Source organism: Agelaius phoeniceus, chromosome Z, assembly GCF_051311805.1.
Source record: "Agelaius phoeniceus isolate bAgePho1 chromosome Z, bAgePho1.hap1, whole genome shotgun sequence".
Classification (NCBI taxonomy): Eukaryota; Metazoa; Chordata; class Aves; order Passeriformes; family Icteridae; genus Agelaius; species Agelaius phoeniceus.
Genome location: NC_135303.1, coordinates 17382477 through 17401400, shown reverse-complemented (window position 1 = coordinate 17401400; position 18924 = coordinate 17382477). Strand labels below are relative to the sequence as shown.

Below are 18924 nucleotides of genomic sequence, written 5' to 3'. Positions count from 1 at the left end.
TACAAAATAGCTCCAAGAATATTATGTACCCCTACCACAAATGCAGTTATTTTTCCCACCTAACTTAGTTTTATGTAATTTTAGCCTATGTTTTCTTCAGTAAGAACAATGAATTGGTGCCAAAGATTCTAGACAGAGCAACAAATATTGTGTCAATCAATATTGGTCTCTTGGTACTCAAATGCTATTTGTATAGACAGAAGCATCTTAAAATGTCTGTTGGCTAATTCCATTTTAAATTGACAACTATGATACTCAAAAGAAGCTCACAAAACCAGTTCTTAAATACTGTATGACACATACAATATTTCTGAAATCTGCTTAAAAGTTGGGTATCCTAGAGTTTGTACAGAACCCATAAGTACTGCATCTAATTTTAATCAGATTACTGATTTTGTAGTTACTAAATTCACATGTAAACATTTAAGCTAGAACTCCCCACCTCTTATTCTTTTGCTATTTGCAAAGAAAAGCAAACCCCACCTTCAGATGCATTCTGTCCTCATTACTGCAGCTGAAATATTTCCCTTGTTCTTTCTCTGAGAAGAAAGATGGAAAACAGGTACTTGGAAAAGATAAATATAAGTACCAAATACTGCAAGCTAAATTCAACACATACTTGGAGATGGAATGAACAACTTAGTTTTTTAAGTTTCTTTCCCATCATAAAGAAGTCATTTTGGAATAGGGACTTTTTTCTTCAGAATAAATTAAAATTGAGAGCACAGGGCATATCTGAAGGAAAAAAAAGGATTAAATCTACAAAAGCTAAGACATTTTCTGCAAATTTGCAGGTAACAGTGGCAAACTACAGACACTGTAATGTGGAAGCAAAACCAATAAAACCAATGAAGAGAAGCAGACATTCTTGCTTTTCTATGTACTTGCTAAGCAAGAATGTGTAAAGCTGATGCTTGTAATGCCACTTGAAATGGAAAATATAAATGGGTGTTTTATTGAAGCTCTCCCAATCTCAGAATATAAAGACACTAGAAATTCTTCATATCTGGACACATGAAATTACCTATTAAGGTTACAGAATCATTTAGGTTGGAAAGTCCAGACATTAACCCATCAGTGTCAGGTCCACCATTAACTCATGTCCCTGTGTGACACTTCTACATGTCTTTTAAATACTACCACTGCCCTGGGCAGCCTGTTCCAGTGCTTGACAATACTTCTGGTGACGAAATTCTACTTAGGAAGAAATCTCAACCTCCAGTGGCTCAACTCAACACTGTTTCCTGTTGTCTTGTCACTTGTTACTAGGGAGAGGAACCTGACCCTCACCTAGTTACAATATATTCTGTTTTAGAACACGACAACTCCCCCCCCCCATCCTTCTCCAGTGTGAGTACCCCCAGCTCCCTCAACGGCTCCTCATGAGACTTGTGCTCCAGACCCTTCGCCAGCCCTCATGCCCTTCTCTGGACACGTTCCAACCCCTAAATGTCCTTCTTATAGTGAGGAGCCCAGAACCTCACACAGAATTTGAGGTGTGGCCTCACTGGTGCCCAGCACTGCTCCTGCTGCCCCACTGTTGCTGATCTGAGCCAGGTGTCATTGGCCTTCTTGGACACCTAGGCACAACTGGCTCATGTTCCACTGGTGTTGACCAGCACCCCCAGGTTTCCCACAGGATAGGTCTCCACCTACTCTTTCCCAGCCTGTATGGGGTTGTTGTGACCCAAGGGAGGTCCTGACAATTGACCGTGTTGAACCTCAGACCACTGGCCTTGGACCATGGATTCCACCTGTTGAGATCCCTCTGCAGAACCTTCCAGCCCTCCCACGGATCAACAATGACTTAGAGGGCATTTGATCCCCTTGTCCAGATCACTGATAAAGAAATTAAGCACAACTGGCCACAATACTGAGCAAATCTAAAGGGCAAGCATAACCAAAGACAATGTGAATGTAAATGGTCAACTCTACAACAGCCATGAAGAACAAAAAATATCAATGAAAAGTTCCTGACTTTGTGCAAATTTCTGACTCCAATATCCTACCACTTCCTGACAATTCACATCCTGGAAGTATAGTAAGAAGTTCCAGGGCTTCTTAACGTAGATCTGACTCTTTGAAACCTCTCTCTTAACTGACTAGAAACACTGATCACCTAAAGCATGCAATGAAAAGAAAAGCTTTAGAATATATGATGCACTGTCACAAACTGATGCCATTTTCTAGTACTTAGTCTCCATCTGTTTAAATTTGGGGGCAAGAGGGTGTATTTACAAAAGTACTCTTTCATACAACATTACTGGCAGGAACAGAGAAGCTGAATGGTTTAGGAATTAACATTTCTGCACAGAGAACAAGAAAGATAAGGGTACATGCCTGTTGTGTATATTCTTCTCCCCAAGAAAAGGGTGGCCTGGGCAACCCCTAACTCCTCTGAAGACCCTCTCACAGCTCAGAGCATTATAGTACTTCCACTCTAAAATCCATACCTGCTATTTCTCCTTTCCTGAGATAAAATTATCTATGCTTTAATCCATGCATGCTTTCTATCCCAGGGATCCCATATTCTGTAATTTTTTTGAGTGCCTGACCTCGGAGTTCCCCATCTATCCCTGTCACAGCCCACATTCCTCTTGCTGAAACTACATCCTAACTCCATGTGGGTCCGTCAAACTGTGGGAGTGACCAAACCCCTGGATCCCTCTTCTTAATTCCTAAAGGCCACCACCACCTATTATTAGGTGAGCCTGCTGTCTTACTTGGGCTCTCTGATAAAGTGGTTTGCTTATTAACTTTGGATGAGATTGAAAATACCTGCATTGCACTTTGAAAATACTAGGAAAGTGAAAAGAGGCCAGGAGTAGGAGAGAAGGCATCTACAGTAGCATTCCTCATACAAAGTGACTTATTTCAGCAATACATATCCAAAATTTACAACAGTCAGAGTTAACACTTGAATTTTTAATTTTTCTCCAAGCATTATGAAATATAAGTGATGGCTGCTGTCTCCAAAACAGATCAAGACTGCCTCAAGACTATCAAGAGAGTTGAAAGGTAGTATAAACTGTGTATTCAGCATTGCAGAATCTGAAAATGTTTTACATAATCAATTAAAACTTTGAAAAGAAGAGAGAAAACATTTTATGAGTTCCTAAACTGATCAAGGTTCCAGCTGACAGCAAAAAATCCAAGGATTTTTTCCCTAAACTGTAGCTGCACATGTTATTGCTTTGACTGATTGGTTTTATTTTGAGTTCTTTTGCTTTTATTCTCATACATCTAAAGCTGCTTTTATTCCCTATGTGATATCAGCAGATCTTCAAGATAAGTCTATGTCAGAAAAAAAAAAAAACCACAACAAAAAACCAACAAGGCTTTCCATCTTTACAATCTGATGTGCACCTACTCCCATTCAACAAAAGACCTGTCAGTAGCTCCATTATCAAGTACAGTAATAAGCTTAACTTCTGTGTGCAGTTCTAAGCCACTTCCCATAGGAACTACACAAATGCTGCTTTGTTAAATTCTGATTCAAGATTATGGACTTTTTATCTGCAAACTGCAAGGTGCTGCAAAATCTCTAGTACTGGAATCTTTGGTAATCAGAAGAGTGACAATATACAAAGTTGCAACTGTGATGATTAGAGCATCATAAGCATCTTACATGAAGAACGGAGCAGAGATGTGTAGCTAGGTAATTTCACCCACCTTAAGGAAGAGCTTTGTGTACACATGCTAAAAAGTATTACACAGTTTCTGTATTTTATCTGAAACAATCTTTCCATAAAATACATATAATTAATACATCTCCATGAACTGGGGAACTCTGTTCTTGTGGAACAGGTTGTAGGTTGTATCTTCAGACCACACAGCTTTCAGATTGAGCTTTAATTCTATTTATTTTTACAATAAATAATTGTAAATTTTGGGTAGATGTCACAGTGAGGAGATTCAGGCACTTTGTAAATTTGAAAAAGGTTTTGCGCATTTCATATATATGTGCTCAGTATTGTTTACAATTCAAACGTTTTTATTTCTTTGTTTGGCACTAGCAACAAAGTATTTAAAATTGCATGAACAGAGGTAAATGTAAGAGGGTACACCTAATTTATACAGTCCATTTCCTTTCCATTAGAGACCTCCCTCTTTCTAAAAATCAAATTAAATCATAATATGCATTAGCAGAAAGTAATCAAATTGTACTTTATTTTACTAGAAAGACTACATTGTTGACCTTTTTATTTTGATTAAAAATAACAGGAATGCATGCAAACTTTACCAGTACTGTATCTGACTTATGAAATGCTCAGCTGTATTAGGAGTCAAATATGAAAAAAAAAATTATTTATACTGCTATCTAATCTTTTTCCTTCCACTTAAAGACACCCTTGTAAGATGTGTGCTATGTCTGCACTCTAAAGGCATTTCTTCAATTATGACTACATAAAAAACAAACATAATCCAAGGTGTTTGTGCATGTTTGTACCTGCATGTGCATGCCTTGATAACCAAATAGATGTGCAAATACATGGCTGATGGCAAACCCCTCTACATAAGATCACAAAAAGGTATTGTGTATATATACACAAATATATACACAAAACCAGTGTATCTTCAGTCTATTTTACAAAACCTGTGCAAAATCTCACTGGTCATAAATCATAGCTTGTAAGAAAATATATATTGCAGAGGGAGTAGTAACCTCAATGAATTAGGTTTCTTTCAGTTTGCAGTTTCTATTAAAGTGTACATGTATATTTATTGATTAAAGGACAAACTAAATTTCTTCTTTCCTTCTTTTTTCTTAGCAGTTACATTTGATCAGAATGGTTTCTTAATCCTCCTCCTTTAATTATATGACAAGAACACAGCATGGTAGAAAAAACAAGTTCTGTTTACACAGAATTGTTGAACTACATCTAGGAAAAGTAAGAACTGATATGCCCTTAAACTACAGAAAAGAAACAAAGAGATCATCTAGGTAGTCAAAGTGAAATTAGTGGGTGTTCTGTCTTCTTTCAGTAACATACACAAGCATCACTTCAGGGATTTACCAGTAAAAAATGGAGACTTCAAGATTTTGATCAAGTAGGTACTGTTTCATAGCTGCCAAAAGTATCCCCTAAATAAAGTCGGTCTTTTTCATTGAAATTCCATATCAACATGTTTTCCACTTTCTTGGCATATACAGGAACAGTCCCAAGTGGGCACAAATAAAAGAAGTCCCTCATGAGTCATTATAGTACATGGCCTCAAAGAACCACTCGTAGGCTCCAGTGTCACCAAGCCCAACACAAAACACACCCCCCACTGCAATTCTGACTGATGAATGTGATGTAACTAAAATGCACAAAGCAAAGAACAGGCAGCGAAATTTAGAATATGTTTCTGAGCTCATTTTTCCTGAAAAACACAGCTTTAAATACCTTTTCATTTATAGTGTCATCATTCTGCCTGGCCTATTCAAAATATTGAAGGATACCATGTTTCCAGCTAGCAGTTTCATGTGTCTCTGTCTGAGCCTCTAAAATGTAGATATAGCAGGGCCACTTTAGGACATCATTAGTTATGACTACAACTCCCCAAGGGTTTGAAAATAGCTTCCAATTGCTTAGAGTACTTCTGTCCCTCTTAAACATCAATCAAGTAAAACTGGTACACCAAGTCAGATAACAAAGTTTAATGGTGGTGAAAGAAATGAAGAAGAGGCAAGTACAGACTAACCATAAAGATTACATTCTACTGGTGTTTTCCACTTTGCTGGTAAAAATGGTATAAACCTATGCTTTTAGGGAAATAGCAGAGATTCAGATGAAAAGTTAGAGGAACATAGGAGATGTACAATGCATATAATTTGGCATTTGGTGCACCAGACCAGAAACTGGTTATAGTTAATTATGCTATATTATCCTTTTATTTGGCAGCCACAGTTAAATGCTACAGTCTCCTTGATTCCGCTTTTCATAATAGAGATGGTACCAGCAAAACTGGCAGGTTAGGATGATGGAGCACTTATTGCTGCTCAAATATTAATGAGTTTTCTTCATTGTGCCTGATTTCAAAACAAAATGAAAGGTAAAGAAATCATGTTTTACCAACATGAAAATGTACATATATCCAAATAGCCAGAAAGAGGTTTTACTTTTTTTCCCAATATCCCCTCATTGGTCTAAAACAAAGCTGTAGGCAATATAACACTGTCACTGATTTTTAATGACATTTCAATGTTAACTGCAAAAAGAAAACAAATCTAATTCATTCACAAGGCATGTGTTTTTTTCTCTAAATAATAAGTTAAAATGTAATGGTGAAACAAAATGCTCGAGGCCTAAGGAAAAATTCAGTATGATAAATATGCAGTATAAAAAGTTCCTAATAGGTGGAGTCATTGGATGACTAACCAAGAAATAGAAAGCTATTCTTATTTGCTAACACTTGTTAATAATATTTTTTTTTAAGTTTCAGGTTTGTTTCACATCCAAAAATAACATACTTTTTCCCACAAATACAATACTGTGGTAAGATCTGAGTTGTATTGGTGGTTATGAAAAGGATGGAGTCAAATCTGACTCACAGCTTACCAAAAGATGTCACAAGGTCAATGACCACAGTGTAGCAAGTGAGATTTAGGTTGGGCATTAGAGGGGAAAAAACAAAAGTCTTTAGCATGTAAATGAAGCACTGATGAAATATCCAGAGACACATGGTGGAGCCTCTGTCCCTGGAGGTCTTTAAGTAATATCCAGGCAGAGCCACTGAGAGTGGACCTGATCAAGGGCTGGTGACATCCCCACTCTGGGTGCCTGCAGGACTGAGTGACTCAACACAGGTCTCCTTCAACCAAAATTTCAATGATTTATTGATTATATCAAATTAACAGTGTGGCTAATGCTCTAATGCAAGACCTCGACCTTTGAGAAACTCTTACAAACAATAAACAATGATGATTTCATACTTGAATTTTTTTGTTTACTGGTTGCTCACTAAACTTCAGGACAGCAATTTTTTTCAATGAAATTGAGAAAATACTCCTGTTTAAGGTGAATTAATTCAAATACTCATAAAACAAGATGCTTTAATTAATTAGCTATTTGAGAGAACACACATTTTTAAGTGCAAATTCAACACTAGACAATTATTAGTTATGTAGACATACAGATTTAATCAAGAAACATACTTGATTTCATACTTGAAGCAGAGGGAGATGCTTTTACTATATCTTCATATCAAAATAATTTACACAAAATGCAATCTATAATTTCAGTGCTTTCAAAGTTTGGTAGTATGAAAAAAAATTTCCATTTTATCTTCATTCTAATATCCATACATAGCAAAATTACCAAGTTCCTAGAGCTCCTGAGTTCACAAAAATAATTGAGTTGCATCATATATAGGATACATTCTATTAAAAAGAGTTTAAACAACTACAACTAAACATTGACCAGCATACCTCTCCCCTCAAAAAAAAAAAAGTATTAATGTCTTCAGATAACTGAAAACATTGCTAAATTTGTACTCTTTTATTTGTCTATTATTATGTCTAGATAATAACATTTAAACATTCCCATATTTATAGTGTTTTTAAAAGTATCTAAACTGGTTGACATCATGGAATATATTTCACTTACCTATTACAAAGTATGTAAAAATGAACAGAATATCCCAAAGCACACATTTTTTAGAATTTCAGATTTATTACAATTGTTTTCTTACACTATTCAAGAATTCTCTTTAACCATATTTATTAATTTCTCTTTGTGCTAACAATATTCCATATTACATTTTTGAACATATTTTGCTACTCTTCTGTATTAGGCATCTTGTAATTAGAAGAAATATTGTTCAGTATGCATAGCTAAAATTAAGGAATGAGGGCACCAAGCCAAAGAGAACTGCAAATAAAGCAATCCTACTGTCTGAGTGTTCTGGAAAGATACTTGACATTTCAAAAGCTAAAATGATCCCACTTGACTTATGAGAAACTAAAATACATAATTTAAAAGCTACTTTGAGAAGAATTTTTTATAGAAAACTCTTCAAATATTTGAAGTTGACCAAAACATAATTTTTATGTCAATTTATTAATTTTTGAAAGGACAATGATTACTTGATTATTTATGAAGTGAATCACATTCCCTCCACTGCTAACAGAACAGTTTCTACACTCTGTTCTATTCTGTGAAGAGTTTACAGCCTACAGAGACAGCATGAATCTCTTTGTATAATTCATTACAGATGTAAAAATCAAATACTTTTGTCATAATAAAGCTAACACAGAATCCCAATTACAGGAATGCAGAGGGGAAGTACCACTCATTACATTTTACTAAATAAATTTAAAAGTTTTTTGGATGCATCCTCAGCTCTTAGACAAGTTGGTAAAAACCCATGTTATTAAATTTTTTTATTACATATTTTGCTGTTGAGTTGTAATTCATGTTTCAAACTAATATGAATTAAGAATGATCCAGTCTGTACTACTTGATATTTCAGTATTTGGCAGATCCAATACTTATACATAACAGATCTATTAATGCATATTCATAGTGAGACCTCAGAAATATGTCAAAAGGCAGATACTTAGTAAAGTTAGAATTTGTATACATATTCTCCTTCCAATTGTTAAAAACATTCAGACACTGAACTGTTTAAATTAAACATTTCATTTTTTAAAATTAAAAAATAAAGCTCTAAACCAGTATTTATAATATTGCTGTGGCAATAGCAATTTAGTTTGCTCTTTATTCTAGTCAACTCCACCAATATCTTAATCACTATTTTTTCATACATTTAAAGAAAAACCCTTTTTCTAGGTATTCATTCCCTTAGCAAAATTCTACTACAGAAGACTACAGAAATCATTACATTTTTTAAAACTTAGGCATTCAAAATAACTCCACTAGTGGTATGTCTACAAAGCACTTTATTTTAATTTTTCAAGGCAGGCAGATAGATTACAGCGAAAATTAGATTTTTCTTGACTAATTTGAGTAATACTGGAATCCAACAACACAGCAAGAGAATGTACAAAACAGAATGTGGAAAGGAAATTCTTCCACCATGAAATTAATGTTTTTAAAGATTTAACTTAGTTTGAGCAATTATGATGAAATGACTTCATTACTTGCTAAGTTTAAAGAACAGTTTTTATGTTTAAGAACAGTGAATGAGCTTCTCCCTTTTGGAGGCCAGCTGAAGAAAACAGTAACTAGAAAACAGTAACTTTTATTTAGGCAACACTGTTAGAAACACACTAACTTTAAAAGGTAATTTTTAAAATATATTTTATAGCGCAGCAAAAAGGGGGGGATCATAAAACTGGCTTCTAGAATTTAGGAGAAATAAATTGCAACTGCAAACGATCAGTCCTTTTAAAATATGGTGCAACTCTCTACTTGTATGATAACAAATATCAACAAGACTTTTGTATCATAACCCATTGAATGGAAAAAGACTTAGTAAATTTTTTTTCTTCTTCTTTTTGAGTTCTGTTTCTCTCAGAGAAAAATACAAATACTGCTTTAAAATTTAGAATTATGAGAAGGAGTGTTGAATAATCCCCTCTGAGACTAATACTATGTTTATATTAATAATTTTAAATGTAGCAAATGTATGGATTTTTAAAAGTATATTGTTAATAGCTACTCAACAAGTATTGTGGTTTAGGTGCAAATTTTAAAGAAGCTCAGAAGTGCAATGAACTAAATATAAAACTGGATTATAGCAACAGTGTGTTAATGTGAGTTGTAACTGGTGTTTATCAGAAAATATTACATGTTTTAAATATTTAAATTAAATTATTCTATCCAAGCTAGAAATAAAAGTATGCTAAATAAAGTTTCACAATTGTTTTTGTTAAATAAATCTACCACTGACTGCAAATCAAATGTTCTGTTAGAATTGGTATTCTTCCTTGCAGTGTGACATAACAGATACTGTTTGAAATGAAAGTAAAAAATGACAATACATTTTGTTGGTAGTCTTTGGAGGTGCAAAATCAAAATAAAAGAAAAAACCAAACCAACAACAATGATCCTAATGTTCATAATATGATCATAACTGCTCAATTTACATGTAATCATTTATTTGCCCTTTAAATCAGCCTTGAGTTCCACAGGCAAGTGTGTAGGTATATTCTGCTGTGTGGTACTCACTGGAGAGGCACCCAGCACGCTGGTTGTAATACAGGGGTTAACATGGGCACTGGAGGAATAAAGCTGTATGTTACTTTTTTAGATCACACAAAACAAGAAAATACAACTAACACCAGCGAACAGAAGCCAGATCTTGAGTTAAATGGAAGTCTGATATTATATTAAAGTCTCCTAACACAGTAAATAAAGCAAGAACCTGGAAATGTATATCTGGTAGTACATGAAGAGGTTGTGGCCATTTCAATTTTTGTTGTATCAGAAATATATGTCTTGGAACTCAGAAATGAGGTGCATTTTTCCTAAGATTAACTTAAGCACTTCTCTCTGGTGATAAAACAGCACAAAATTAAACTTTCTATTATGACTGATAAACTGCTGCCAAATTTTTCACCAAAGACTTGAAATAACAATGCAAAGCACTAGGTTTCCCACAGAAAAGCTTAAATTAAAATAATAGTACCTGTGGGTCTCTCTACAAGACAAATCAAACCTGAAGTACAATGCATCTCTGTTTTCCACAGTCAGAACAAGCAACTGGGAACAAACTGAGTACAAATCATAGGCTTCTGCTCTGTTCATCTTGACAATTCAAAAGTGCATCTATATCCAGCTTTCTCCATCTGGCTATTATACCACATTATTTTTAAAGGTACAGGTTAAGGGGGACAACCCACCTTCCAGGATGACAAAAAATAGTTTGGAAGTTTGTCTCATCTCATTGCTCATACAGAAAATCCTTTATTATGTACCATAGGACAAAGGATTTGCAACTGTCTATTATTTGAGAAATATGCTATTGCAGTAATTTATTTCACTGTATGGGTCTTGAAGACGCACAGTGGTATCTCAAATCAGCTTCTAAAGAAAACTGCATGCCATTTTTGTGACATTGGGAATACTGATAAAACTTGCACAAAAAGAAAATTTGGGGTTTTGATAGTTATGAATTATATATGGCGCTGACAACATTGTTCAAGAGCTCTTTTCTGCTTCAGGGATTACTTTTTATAAGGTTTTAATTAGACTTTTCCTTATTAATGATTTCTACAGACAGGTGACTAAAGTTTTGTATTCACTCCTGAACATTCCTAAAAGTTCCGAACCAAACTGAAAAAAGATGTCCTCTGATAGGGTTTCATTCCCAAAACACATCAATACGCAGCTATCTTGCCTCACATTAACAAGTCTCTTGGTTTCAATGTCAACAGGATCCCCTATGGAAACAAAATTAGGTCTCAATATCTCCAAGAATCTATGTGAGCAACTACTCCAAACTAAAACAACAAAAAACCAAACAAGCTTTAAAATGTCCTTACAAAATCTCTACACTGTAATTTTTCATCCTAGCTGAAGGGAAATTTTCAGAGGTTTTGAAGCAAGTAAAAAACCCCAACTTCTCCCTGCATACTCCAACATAAACAGTAATGCTATTATAATGGAAGAAGAGGCAGCATGTTATAATAAATACTGTTGGTTTGTTAAACTACATAAAACTCTGAAACTCATCTCTACTTCCAGGATAGGCTTTCAGTGATCCTCATAATTACAATGGTTTCTACAGAAATATATCCTTCAGGATTCAGAAAAAAATGAACATTTTAATGACAAAAGCAAATAAAACCCCTTTAGTAGCTGCTAGATTTTGTGAAAGGAAGTATCATTAATACATACGAGTGGGTACAGATTGCTTGCCACCTACTTACTCTTCGGGTAATTTAATTCTTACAGTCTACTTGAGTTAAAGTTGCAACCTATGCACTGAAAAAGAATACTAAAACCAAGCAAACAATCTCAAAATTTGGCGCTAAACATCAACAATCTGGCTGACTTATTTCAGTGAATTCAGGTTTCTGAATAACTAAAGAGAAAATGTTGTTGTGAAAAGAAAGAGGTAAAAGTTTATAAGAAAGCAACATATATGTATATATATATGGTAGTTAGATACTACTATGTACTGTAATACTGTACCACCATTTTATAGAAGCACAAACATACATATATACATAACACATACAACACCACTAAAGGAGGTAACAGAGGCCTTGATCCTTAAAAAATTATCTGTACATTTACCTACAAGCATAAACATGGTTGTCAGTGTGACCACTGCTTGCTCTCATTGCATCACTAAAAGAGTGCAAAAGAGAAAGAACCACACACAGGAGAGGAATGAGAGAATTTAGTAGGATGAAATATTTAAAATTCAGAAATGTATTCACCACCTGTTCCATTCTGTCTATCCAAAAATGCTGCTCTTATCTCCCCAAAAAATGCATTTGCCTTCTAAGTTACTTTGTACAGAAGACACGGTGTTTTAAAACGAGATTCAAAAAAGCTAATATTAGGAAAGTTTTTGTGAGATCAAGCCTTAGACAGATTTGCTAATCCAAGTGAGAAGCGGATGTTAAACATTCTTTTTTGTGAAAATACCCATACTATGCTTATATTTTATGATTTACATGACAAATGCTAAGTATTGGAGAGAAAATGCAAGAAACTCCCAGTAGGACAGCCTGATCCCTTGATAATTAAAATATTTTATTTTAAAATAGAAAGCTTATGTATCCTAAGTATTTAAACGTTAGAATTTAATAGTATCTAGGGAAACTACTTTAACATTGTTAGTGGTATCTCACTTCTGAGAAAAGCATCCATAATCCAGTTATGAAAAATAAGTGTAAGTTACAGTTATGTTTTTTTCTTGTGACAATTGGACTTGATTCAGTATAAATGCTATCTTATTCCTCCAGACTTCTACTTGTAACAGCTATGCCTTATCTATAACATTTTAATATAAAACTATATAATTCCATTATGGTTTGTTGAAACTCATTTTTTTGCTTCAGCAAACACCCTCAGCAGAAGAAAAACCCTTAAAAAAAACCCAAGGTGTCTTCACAGACACTAAATGCATCATTAAATGTTGAAAACAGGCAATATGAAAAAGGAATTTTAGAAAAGAAAAAGGCTGCATATCTAGTGAGCTCTTTTTCAATACTCAGAATCCTAGAGTTTTCAGCAAAAGACCACAGTTCATCTCACCTCCTTGCGCCAAGCATTTCTTCTGAAAAACTTCGTGCAATTTCTTTACAGCTAGAAATAGAGACTTTTTAAGTTACGCAAAATTCAGACCTACTAGGTAATGGAAATTCTACAATACAACTATGAAGTTAACTGTGCTCTTCTGCAGGTTACTCAACAGGCAACGTTGTGAGATAAATTTATTCCCTGCACTCTGCTGACCACACTCCTAGTAATAACTATTTAGGCACTTTGTTTCTTCGGAAAGTTCTTCAGTGATTTTATAAGGCACAGCTGTACGAAGTGCTGGATTTGAACACTTCTTTTCAAACATTTTTCACAGTTTACTTCTTTAGGTTTATTTTTTGGAGTGGTGGTGTTTGGATTTGCTTTTTTCCCTCCCGTGTTCTGTTAGTGGAAGTCTACCATTTAAAGCTTGAAATTATTTTCTGCACCTATAGAGGAAACACTGGTCTGACTGCTTTTCTAAAGTTGAAGTAAAGCATTAGACTTTTATCTTTCACTACTGAAAAGAATCTGGTTGTAAAGTAATTCTTAGTAAATATATACTTAGCATTACTGCAAGACCCTTAAAACATTTACTCCTGTTTCACAGGCTAGTTTCATTGAATCTTTTCATCTTTGAACACAAAATCTCACTTTTGTGTTTCAGAGTGCATAGCACTCTGGACTATTACAAACTTGATAAGTAATAATTTACTTAAAACAAATTCCCAGCACTAAGGATATCAATAAAACCCAGAATTAGAGCGTAAAATTGAAGAGACAGTTACACAATTCCGTGTGTGCTTGCTGCTCTAGCTCACCACTCTGCATCTTCACATCAACCTAATTCATTTGACACACAGTCTCCCCACAGTTGAGAAAATCCCGCTTCCTTACCAGCTCTTAGGAAAAGCTTAAATACAAAACCTGCTATGTTTAAGTAAAGTTAAGGTTGTGACACAAATCAACAAAAGGCAGGAAATTCAAAGATAATACTGACAATCCATGCTTAATTCATGATTGCCTAACAAAAGGGAGAAACATCATGAGGAACTAATATTTAGCTTTAACTTCACCCTGTCTGTGCTCTTGGGCAAATAGGTGTTTATCTCAAAGATTATAGTAATTCAGTCTGTCCTGACAGTCTAGATGTGTTCCAGTGATTATTTAGCATTTAAAAATGTGTGGGATGTAAAGAAACTTTTAAACTAGGTGTCAATGTTCTAGCATGCAACACTCCAACAGACATCATTAATTAGAAATACATTTGAGAAAATTATGCTAGACCTACAAACAGGTATAATAACATAATTTCTTTCAGAAGTAAACAAAACACATTTTTTTTGTATACAAAAATACAAAATCATTCATTTTGGAATGTAACATTAAATAAAGAATGCTTTTTTGTCTCATCAGTTAACAGGTCTCAGCATGTATACATACTTCAATTCCTGTTTGAATCCTGATCTCTCTGTATACTACAAAGAATATTTTTCTGGTCAGAAAAATGTCAGAGAAAGGAATGCCACCAATGGATACATTATTAGAGTACAGCGGTTTTTATTTAATCTTTTAGGCTTCCAAATAAAATGTAGTTATTTTAGTGCACTTTAAAAATACTAATGACATTAAAAAACCATGTATGCCTGGTAGCTTTGTATACTATCTATCCTATGCAGAAATTAGGAAAACAAAAGAAGGAAATTAATAAAATGGCAAAGATTGCACTTCACAGCCTTCTCTAGAGGACATGAAATTACCTCACACATACATACCTTATTGAGTTAATTGAAGGAAACCAATAACAGTTTTTGCTGTAATTATTTTCTTTATTTACTGAAGTTATTATTGATAAATTATTGTATCACATGGTTAAATTTTTTCCTGGAAATTAGCAATATTACTTTTTTTTTTCCCAGCTGAGTTACTAAGCAATTATGATCTTGTCCCAAACATCAAAATTCTGCTAACTTTCGTAGCATAAAAAACCTGCCACTGAACAGTTTCAATGAGGGCTTTCAAAATCCTGCATCTGTACAAACCTGGTGTCAAGATTTTAATTATCAAAGCAAGGACAACTCTGTGTTTCACCTTCAGGATTATCAAAAACAAGAGCATGGTTGCACAGGACAATGTGCTCTCACGCAGTCACAGCCTCATAGAGCCTCAGACCCTCTCTGATGGAGCCTGAAGAACTGCATGAGTGGTTAAGTCTTTGCAAGACCATGGGACACCACCTTAAAGGCTCCCTGAGAAGTCAGGTACATGCTCCTCAGCTGATTTCCTCCACTGAGGATATGAGGGCCTCAAAAGCCTGCAGCTGCTCTTCTCCCTTTGAGAAGAGAGACAGATCCTTTGATAAAGGAGGTTCAAAAATGAACAGAGCTCACAACACTGTAAGGTGCTCACTTTTTAACTTACCAGCCATCAAAGCAAATGTGAGAAAATCTTCTACTCAATTGCCAGAAAATAAATGAGATAAGGGTTATGCTTGGCTCAACCCTACAACACTCTTGTTTACCTACTAAACATTCACTAAATATCACATTTTTAATCTACGGCAAAATCTTGACTTCCTTAGAAACCATAAATTATGCTTATAAATTCTACTTTGTTATGGTTTGTTTTGCATTTTCAGCTCATATTAAAAGCAGAATTTATTTGTCAGGTTGGCATGCTGAGACATGCTGAAGATTATAATGCTAATCAATTAGCCAATAATGTATCAAAAATCAGTCAGTATCTCAGCTGTTTTACTGGATCCTTAATAGCAAAAATAGTTGAATTTTTAAGCAATTGTAAAGCTTAGTAGCAACAGTATCAACAGAAAATATTCTCAAATTCCCAGTAACTGAGTGCCATGATACTGACTGCAGATTACAACATGATAGTGACAGATGGGCCTAAGTATACAGAAGAGAAGCTGAGGTTGGATAGAGCTAATCAGCCAAATGCTACAATTATTTTCTACTCATTCATTCTCTGAGACACACCTTCTGCCTTCCGTCTAGCTACGGACACTTCCTTTTCTCTCTCTTTATTCTTCCATAAGCAAGGTTTTCTTTCTCCTAGGTTTCTTTGCTTCAGTTTTTCAGTTGTTTCCCTACTTTTGGGAAAAATCATGTTTTCCTCTGAGTAACTGCAGTAAATGAAGGGTGAAATCAGTTTGAGAAATTATTGATCCTCAAGACATGGATTCCATTATGCCCATGATAACTCTTTCCACATGGGTTGTGAGTGTCAGAAGGGACAAGAGTCAGGCCTGTAGATCTCCAGTACAAAGACAGAAGAGACAGGTCTGCCTTCAGACCCTGTCCTGCACCTCTCACCCTTCAGCAGGGACAAGAAGCACCTTCATTATTATCACCTTGTGTTCTACAGACAATTTCCTTCCTTCCATTCCTTTTGAATTTCCACAAGACATTTCACAAATTCAGAAATTCATCTCAGACAAGTGGTGAGAAAATCCATTTTCAACTCTGACAATGTCTGCTCTGCCCATGGAAATACAAACAACAGCAGACCAGAGGAAAGGGCAGTAAAGGCCTGTGTTCCCTCTCCTTTGCTGTGCTCAAAGCTCTGCAGCTGCAGCAGCTGCATGGTGGCCTCATCTTCCAGTACTGCGGACATAAGGCGAGCAGAACTCTGCAGAACCACATACGCTTGAATGCACAATACAAACCCCAGTGAAGTGTAGAATTTGAAAAGGAAAATACAAGAATGATTTTGTGACTACTGGAATGGTAATTTATCACTTTGACATAGTAATTCTTTATTAAAATCTAAGCAGTGTAAAGTTTAAAAAAAATCAGCAAGCCTGAAATAAAAATCTCAAATATACAGTTTGTAAATCCTACTGAAATTTAGGCATGTAAGTGGGAGATAGACATTTGAGAATCTGGCCCTATGGCAAAAATAAATGTCTTATTTAAGGTCAGTATCTTATTTCAAAAAGCAAAGCAGCCTTTCCAAACAAGCATTAGAAGTTTTCCTATTCTAAATGAAAAATCTGTCCTTCTATGTGGCCTATCAGAGCGGACATTTAATTTGAAGATGCTCCTCTATTTTACCATAACAGCATTTTTAAAGGACCATCAAACTCATTCAAATTTTTTACAACAGGTGATCAATCTACATTTTTGCTTGCTTAGTTATGCTTTTACATCATCTAGAAACACATATATATTTTTTGATTTTCTCTCAAGTGTTCTCCTGGTCTGCAAGACTATTCAAAGGGGATGCTACCCAGTCTGCCCAGTAACTGCCAATTCTATAAGGATACTTTGCAGCAAATATATACACTGAATTTCATACTCCCAACCACAGATATTTTTAAGCAAGTCAAACACTTTTTATAAATTTCCTATTTTTATGGGTAAAGGTTTTGAAAATGTTTATCTCTACATTTCCAATACTTTTGATAGCAGTCCCTGTGAACTCCAGTTCAATCTTCACAAAAAATAAAGATATAGGTATATTACATACCATAGTCTGTGATCTTACAGGATACTAAATACAGTTCTTTCAGGTTCCGTCCCTCTCTGGCAATTACCTCCACACATCTGGAAGACATAGTAAAATTACTGTTATTAGGCAGTAAATCACTTTTAAATATCAAGAGTACAATCCACAGATAAAACATACTGTATCTCAGTTTCTTCATTTTGCAAATGGATCCATACATTTTACTGAAAATGGATATGGCTACATGTTTAGACTACAGAAAAATATTATTTTAAATTGAATGCCTTTATATGGATATTCCCCTAAGTCTCTGAATATGAGTTTCTCAAAATGTATACAGACAAGCACTTTGGAAAAATACACAAATGTGAATTCCCATTTCTTTATTATTTTGGCAAGTTTCTGTTGCAAATTTTAAGCTTTGACAGCTTTCTTTAAGGGAAGAACTATAAATGCACTGTAACAAGGACAAAATATAATAAATTGTAATTTTAAATTCATGTTTGTATTTCTTCAGTGATTACTGCATGAGTCAGCATTCATCAGGTCATGAAATGCTACAGATCATGGTGTTCTAACACATTGCTGGAGAAGCTCACATAGATGAGAAAACAGCTCATTCACTTGCCTTATCATAACTGTAAAGAATATGCAATGAAACATAGAGGTTTTTATGTTATTCTTGCTGTTTGATTTTTGTAAGCAAGAAAATTAATATGAATTAATTAATGAAATTGGGTGAGCTTATGATGTACCTGTAACCAAGCCTATATTACTATACTATGTTTCCAAGTCAGTAATCACATAATCATAAAATACATTTCAATCCTATTAATGTAGATCAGTTGTTTATTAGATCAGCTAGCATGACTATTGTGCTATTTTCTACATAGATACATTTTTAAAAGTGTATTTTACTAGATGAACTGTAAGAATTTCTTCTGATCCTATATATTTGACTTTAATTTTCAGGTCAATTACCTAATCACTTACTCTGACACTTAAATCAACCCTTGAACATTACAAAAAATTAATTTACTTGCCAATTTCTACGAAAATAAGTATTGCTGAATTTATCGTACTTTTGAAAGATACACCTAAATCCTCACAAACCTTTTTCTTTCATTTACCATCTCCAATAGATTATCTCCTAATCTGATTTAACGGTTCATGCTGGGAATTCTAGACTTTAAAAGCAACCACCTAATTCTTACAGCTTGCATTAAGGCAATAACTAAACAATAGCCCTTATACCTATTTGTCCTCTCCCTGCTTCCTTCTTCTAAAAAGTACAATGAAAATTAAATACTATACA

General features: G+C 34.6%; 1 protein-coding gene across 1 annotated transcript in view; it reads right to left on the bottom strand.

Moving 5' to 3' along the window:
• The window catches only part of FBXL17 (F-box and leucine rich repeat protein 17), a 268473-nt gene that overhangs the window by 73005 nt on the left and 176544 nt on the right, over positions 1 to 18924 (bottom strand). Inside the window, exon 7 of the mRNA XM_054653341.2 lies at positions 17631 to 17707. Within this exon, the coding sequence (XP_054509316.2) occupies positions 17631 to 17707 (77 nt within the window). The remainder of the gene's footprint in view (positions 1 to 17630; positions 17708 to 18924) is intronic.